We start from the raw sequence: 7,733 nt of genomic DNA on the forward strand, positions 1-7,733 counted from the left end.
CTACTAATACAGCTATGGTTATTTTTGGAAAAAAAGGAGTTAGGTTGTCAAAAAAAGTTGAAAAGAGAAGGCTGTACACAGTTTGTTTGCCTTAAGCAAAGAGCTCACATGAATAAGTACTTCTCAGATAATAAGTTCTACATTTCGTTTGAAAGTCAAATACCTATTTACAATTACTGTTAATGAAGATACTGCCCTTTTGTTGAAAAGGGACATCATTTGTCATAGTGGTAGTAAGAGAGCAGTGAAGGGACTATATCAGAACAAAAGCGCTTGTGCACCAATAAGAAGCCTTGTGTTTCCAGTATGAAACATAGTTCTGATTATTTAGCCACTATTACAACTGCATAAATACTATTTCACTGTCTTTTACATGGTCTCTTATATTGTTGATCTCAAATCTGTGGGCTCAGTCCTGCACCACTGAATTCAATGGTGGTATTATGATGGATTTAACTGGTGCAGGATGAGACCATTTGGCACTCCTCTGCAAAATAGCTAATGGCACCAGTGAGCTCAGAAATGCCCCCCCCCCCTTTTTTTTTTTTTACACATAAAAAAGAGAGAAGTGTGAATGGGTGGACAAGGGTTATCTGGTCTCCAGGCCCTCTCAATTTTTGGCTTCTTTACTAAGACTGCCAACCACAGCAGCAAATAAAATGGTAGATTTTGTGAAGGAGACATCTGTTCAGTAACAAGTGGACTGGGATGACCAATCTCATTTCCCATACAATCAGTGAACAGCTATTATAGAACATCTTTTAGTCACTACAGTCTTGTGATTGGTCAAACAGGTTGTATTTCATATTATTTACTGAACTCTTTAGTCCTTCCCACGCTATCAGAAGCCATTTTAAGAGCTCTCTGTTAGCAATTGCCATTGCTGTCTGGTGACTCAGGAACTTTCAGTTCTCGCTCCTTTTCTGTTGTGACAGTATTAGTCTTTGCTTCTCTAGCGCAAGACTGTAAGATAGTTGTCACTCTTGGGGACATTTACTTTATGGGTATTATTGACAGCTGGAGATATGCAACATTTCTAAACCTGTCAAACAGGTGAGTAAAGTAGAATGCCAGATTATTTGTACAGCTTTGCATAAAATGCAGTGAGTCAGCAGGACTTCATTGAGTACGCAGGTCCTGGATTTCCTCTAAGAATGTTGCAAATGTACCGTGATGTCAGCCTGCTGAAATGCCTTAGTAAAGACTTCCTGACATTGAACACTGGTGAATAACCATCTGCCAGCTACAATCCAGAGGCCAGAGCAAAAAGCTGTCCTAGAGCAGGGCATTTATACCCTACTTTTTTTTTCCCTATAAAAATAGATATAATTTGAACTTTGACTGTAGATAAACACTCTTCCCCTTCCCCCCCCCACCCCCCAACTCCACCCAAGAGACTGTACATGCTTTGGTGTCTCATGTTGCAAGCTCTCCTTCCTCCCTGTGCAGGGGGAGAGCATGTTTGTCCACCCCTTGCAAACATAGTAGCAACAATTAATTTGCAGCTTGAACTCAGAAAGGACTCTGATACAGACATTGAAATTAAATTTGTTATTTTTTCTCCCTCCAGAGAGGTTTTTTAAAAAACTATCCAACAGCATTTTGCATCTGAAATGTACATTTGTAATTGGCTCTTAAAATGCACACTTGCATATTTATGTGGATGCTATTTGTTTATTGAAAAGGATTTAATGTATTCAATGCCATTTTACATAGCTATCAGAGATGTTTCAAAATGGAGTGAAAAGATCAGGAAACGAATGGAAGAAATGTATGGACATGAATATTTTGCAAAAACATGTGAGGCCTGGGTGGATGGAATATCTCAGTTTGCTGACATGCCAGATGGTAAGATTCCTGCAATTGCAGCAGCAGAAACGCTGCAGATAAAAATCTCAACATTGCTCTTAGTAGCCAGTAAAGGAAGAACTAGATGCACACACCTCACAGTGTTATTAACCAGCTGACTCACGCTCGTGAATACAGTAGACACTTCACAGAATTTAAGTGATTAACAGGAGGAAAAAGTTTTTGGAAATTGTTCTGACAATTTTCCCTGCCTTTGCTTTGTCACACGCCTAGGTTAACTAAAATATTTTTAAATAGATGTAGCTGGAGAGTTTCTTCTCAGATTCATTTTCAATTCTTTCAATGAGGGAATATTTTCTACTCTAGAGATAGGAGATAGAAACCATAAAACAAATGCTTTTTGGGCTACAAGTAGCAGTAGGTATTGAAAGCAGGGCAGGGAAGTTTGGTTTTCAAAGATTTGTAGTTCAGATTTAACAAAGCATAGTTAAAATACAGCCAAAGATACAGCATCTAAAATAAGTCATTATAATTCAGTACCAGCCATGTTATTTTTAACCTTGACTTTTAAAAATCTTTGGGAATAAAGTTTTACTAAAGAGAACTTTGCCAACAAGATGGACCCTAAATGCTAAACAGCAATTTTCTGTTTTAATTCATAGCAAATTTGCTTTTAAATTGCTGAGTGCAAATATATACAGTACATATGGTGCACACAAGGCAAAGAGCCCAAGATTCCCTTATGTACATTTTCCTTTAGCTCTTCTAACCAAAATAGTAAATATCTGACAATGATTCTGAATAGACAGTAGGCATCAAATGACTACAAGGAAAGTGTTTCCTTACATTTTACTTCTTCAAATCCAGAGACAGACTTGTAAGAGAGACGCCAGTCAGCTTATACCATAATTTCTCCCAGTAGGGAGGCATCTTAACAAGTTGTATTCCAGTCTTGTCATTTTTTTAATAGCACCCCCTTAGATAGGGGTAAGCATAAGTCTGGGACATATATGCAGTGAAACCTTGGTGGACAGCCATAGTCACAGCCTTTAGTGGCCACAGTTTTCAGCACCTGTGAAATAAGTGTCCCTGGAAAAAGACCACCTGGAAACATTTAACAACTAGTTGACTTGCCTAGATGCTGTAATTGGACCAAGCACTGGAAGGTGCTGAGCATTCTCAGCTCCCTCTGACGTCCGCAATAGTTGGCAGCACTCAGCCATCAGCATTGTGCATGATCTGATCCAGTGTACACTAGGTCATCCGTAAAAAGCAACAAAGAATCCTGGGGCATCTTATAGACTAACAGACATATTAGAGCATGAGCTTTTGTGGGCAAATACCCACTTCATCAGACGCACGTAATGGAAATTTCCAGAGGCAGGTATAAATATGGAGGCCAGAATCAGTCTGGAGATAATGAGGTTAGTTCAATCAGGGAGGATGAGGCCCTCTTCTGGCAGCTGAGGTGTGAACACCAAGGGGAGGAGAAACTGCAGAAAGCAGTTTCTCAACTGCTAGAAGAGGGCCTCATCCTCCCTGATTAAACTAACCTCGTTATCTCCAGACTGATTCTGGCCTCCATATTTATACCTGCCTCTGGAAATTTCCATTAGTGCGTCTGACAAAGTGAGTATTCGCCCACGAAAGCTCATGCTCCAATACATCTGTTAATCTATAGGGTGCCACAGGACGCTGTTGCTTTTTACAGATCCAGACTAACACAACTACCCCTCTGATACTTTAGGTCATCTGTGCAAGGCAGTTAGCTACTTTTCTACTGAGAGCCAGTTATGCATCAAGGTACCAGTGGATGAAATCAAGAAAAGGGACAAATACAAGTACTAGATTAACTCCAGTTTGAATGAAAGGAAATCATACATGAACATGACTTAAGTAGAATAGCGAAAACTTGTACTCAAACACAGCCTGTTTCTTAACATTTCTCAAGACTATTTGCCATGAATAGGTAGGAAAGCTGATGGCACAAGCAACTCTAAAAATAAATTATAAACTCACTCAGGATGGTAACATTTAAGGAGACGCTGCACGAGTGGCTTAGAGCCGCAAAACTGAAGAATGTTCCTGCAAAGCATACCAACTGTGCTAAGGGAGGAAGTACAATCTGGTGATTAAAACAGAGGACAGTTGGGTCTATTTCCTGTTTGTGTAACCTTGGGCAAGCGACTTCACCTTTCTATATTTGCTGTTCTGATGCTTAAGCATTGAAAAACTGCTTTAAGATCCTTGGAATGAAAAGCACCAGGTGAAAAGGATTACTGTGCAATAATTGAAAAAATAAGGCAATGGGGGTGGGGAAGGCAGCATTATTTAAAACTAGCAATGAGGGATTTGAGAGCTGGGACAGCATGAGTATAGACAGTTGAACTGGGTTCTCAGGCTGCCGATATCTGTGAAGAAAGCTTTGCAAATTGAAAGTAAAGATTGTTTGAGAAGGTCTAGAATATCAAATGAAAGTTTCTCCCCTCCTTGATTTACCCAGAAACTCACTCATGAAAGCAGGAGCCAAAGCCAAGAATGGAAAACTGGCCAAAGAGTGCATAAACTGTATTGCTGTGTGGTAGCATAATGTGGGTGTGTGGAAAAGGGAAGCAGAATGCACATTTTCATACTTGCATTAAATGAAAGTACAGAAAAAACCTTTGACTGGTTTGGTTAATTCTATATTAGGTGTACACCTATTACAAAGAGAAATGTCCATTATGAGTAGGTATTACTGTATATTTATATACTTAGTTTTTTAAACCTATGGTATAAAAATTGTCAGGTAACCTGCAGCTTGATAACCTAGAACAGGGATCAGCAACCTTCAACACGTGGCTCGCCAGGGTAAGCACCCTGGCAGGCCAGTTTGTTTACCTGTCATGTCCGCAGGCTCGGCCGATCGCAACTCCCACTGGCTGTGGTTCACTGTTCCAGGACAATGGGGGCTGCAGGAAGCGGCATGGGCTGAGGGGAAGCGGTGACTAGCACATCTGCCACCCCCATTGGCCTGGAGTGGCAAACTACAGCTAGTGGGAGCTGCGATTGGTCAAACCTGCAGAAGCAGCAGGTAAACAAACCAGCCTGTCCCTCCAGGGTGCTTACCCTGGTGAGCCGTGTGCCAAAGGTTGCCGATCCCTGACCTAGAATAACCAACAGTAGCATAAACATGAGATGGCAGACGTCAGAGACTGAAGAGATAAATTATAGCCAAGAAATCCATGCGTTGTCTAGTTACCTGCAGTTAGAATGTTTAGAAAAGTGGGTGCCACAAATATTTCGTGCACTGGCTTTGCTACGTATTGATGGCTCATTAGTCAACAGCCCGTCACACAGAAGTAGAAGTATATTATGTATTTCATCTTTGGGGAAAGAGACGTTTTTGTACTGATGCTAGAGAGCGTAAGTTTGACACGTGCTTATCCCTCTGTGGTAGGGTGACTACATTGTACATGGCAATGAGTGCTAGTGGTAAGAGCTACAATAGAAGTTCCTAGTTTCTAACTATTTTTTCCATTTTAATCTTTCATATTTTAAAATAAAGAGCATAACCTTAACCTGTGTTTTTCAGGTAACATTTGTCAACATTTACTGCCTCACATAAAGTGTCCAGCATTTATAATACATGGTGGGAAAGACCCTTTGGTACCACAGTTTCACGCTGAATATCTTCACAAGCACATCAAAGGGTCACGGTGAGTCATATCTTCAGCTGCAGTTTTGAAGCACCTTTTGGGAAGGGAAGAAGTGAACACGCAATATGGAAATGGAAAATCTTTAGGCAGAATTTCTCAGACACTGAGAGTTGTTTTTAAGCATCCCCAGAATGGTACATTGAGAGCAGTGCAGACTACCCTTTTTACATTATACTCCTTTTTAAAAACAGTACTAAGGAGCTAAAAGGATTAAAAGCTGGCTAACTGATAGGTCTCAAAATGTCTGAGAATGGGGCATCATCATCATCAAGCAAATGCATTTCTAGTGCATCCCACAGGGATTGGTTCTTGGCCCTATGCTATGAACATTTTTATCAATAACCTGGAAGAGAACAAAATCACTACTGAAAGTTTGCAATGACACAAGGATTTGGGGAGTGGTAAATAATGAAGAGGACGGGTCACTGATATAGAGCAGTCTGGGCACAAACAATACCTATTTTAATGTGGCTAAATGTAAAGGTGTACATCTAGGAACAAAGAAGGCAGGTCATACTTACAAGATGGGGACTCTATCCTGGGAAGCAGTCACTTTGAAAGAGAGTTGGGAGTGAATAATCAGCTGATAATGAGTTCACAATGTAACACCATGGCCAAAAGGACTAGTGCTATCCTTGGGTGTATAAATAGGAGAATCTTGAATTGGAGTAGAGAGTATTTTACTTCTGTATTTGGCACTGGTGCAACTGCTGCTGGAATACTGTGTCCAGTTCTAGTACCCATAGTTCAAGAAGGATGTTGATAAATTGGAGGGTTCAGAGAAGAGCCACAAGAATGATTAAAGGATTAGAAAACATGCCTTATAGTGAAATGTTTAAGATAAATAGACAAGGAGCTCAAAGAGAAGGTTAAGGGGTGAATTAATTACAGTCTAAGTACATATATAGGGAATAATATTTAATAGTGGGATGTTCAATCTAGCAGAGAAAGGTATAACATGATCCAGTTGCTGGACATTGAAGCAAGACAAATTTAGACTGGAAATAAAGGTGTAAATTTTTAACAGTGAGGGTACTTAACCACTGGACTAGTGTTCCAGGGGTTATGGTGCGTTCTCTATCACTAGCAATTTTTAAATCAGTACTGATTTTTTTTTATTTTTAATAAAAGGATACATGTTCTAGGAATTAATTTTAGGAAAGGTCTGTGGCCTGTGAGCTATACACTATGGTGCCTTCTCACCTTGGAATCTATTAATCTAAAAGTGAAACTGTGTAGTTAAGACCACTTACACCCATCTGAATTTCTGCCACTGCACTCCTTGTGCCATATGATATTTAATAGCTATCCCCTTCAGCAGAGCTAACAAAGCACTGAAATACTAGGGCTGGAGCATGAAGCCTAGTTATATCAAGTAGCACTGAATGCTAGTGTCATAGCCGGTCTATCTACACATTTACTGAGATTTTACTACTGGGCACTGGTCTCATAATATACATGAAGTTACAGTTAACTATTTTGCTCAAGTGCATCAGTGTTTTTGGCATAATAAACTGTACAGACTACAAGTATGTCCAAAGAGGTTACTCTCAACCCCTTTACCCAAAATCTTGAAGTAGTGCTCACCTCATCCAGAAACTGTGGAAATGCATCCTCTTAGCATGTGGAATACAGCTTTTAATTCTCTTCCTAGCTGTGGTCAGTCAGCTAGAGCTCCATTTTATTACTATTTCCAACAGACAGTGCAGACTAGCAGTAGAGTAGGGTTAGGAAAACAGAAGCCATTTTTATGAAGCAAAACAGGGAAGTTCTATTTAGTTAGCTAGTTTAACCTCTGTCAAAATGAAAGCTAGAGTTTACTTTACACGCTTCCCTATTTATACAGGTTTGCTCTGTTAGCAAAATTTAGGAAATACCCAGCCCAACCCATTAGTTACTTAGCTGGCACACTTAGTGTCATGCTGCCCTCACCATGAATCTCCTCCATCCACTCCAGCATTGCTACTCCCTCCTCTGAAAAAGGGGATCACTTCAACTCATGACCATCAGGCTGCTCTTTTCCCTGAAGGCAAGTACTGTACACTCTATTCCAGTGTTGCCTCATAGGAAGCATCAGTGAGATGTTGTAACATCTCATGCTACCTCTGGAACATTAACCCTCTATACCTGCTAGTGGAAACTAAGTATCTGGCTGCTGGCAAGTAGCTGACAGACAGTTTCCCAGAGATTGACAATTACAGCTCATGTAACACATTAGACCCTGAT

At 40.2% G+C, this 7,733-nt stretch overlaps 1 protein-coding gene across 1 annotated transcript in view; it reads left to right on the plus strand.

The window, feature by feature from the left end:
• The window catches only part of BPHL (biphenyl hydrolase like), a 33,894-nt gene that overhangs the window by 25,134 nt on the left and 1,027 nt on the right, over positions 1-7,733 (plus strand). The window contains exons 5-6 of the mRNA XM_039521401.1: positions 1,717-1,848; positions 5,384-5,507. Coding sequence (XP_039377335.1) covers positions 1,717-1,848; positions 5,384-5,507 — 256 coding nt within the window. The remainder of the gene's footprint in view (positions 1-1,716; positions 1,849-5,383; positions 5,508-7,733) is intronic.

The sequence above is a fragment of the Mauremys reevesii genome, linkage group 2, assembly GCF_016161935.1.
Source record: "Mauremys reevesii isolate NIE-2019 linkage group 2, ASM1616193v1, whole genome shotgun sequence".
Classification (NCBI taxonomy): domain Eukaryota; kingdom Metazoa; phylum Chordata; order Testudines; family Geoemydidae; genus Mauremys; species Mauremys reevesii.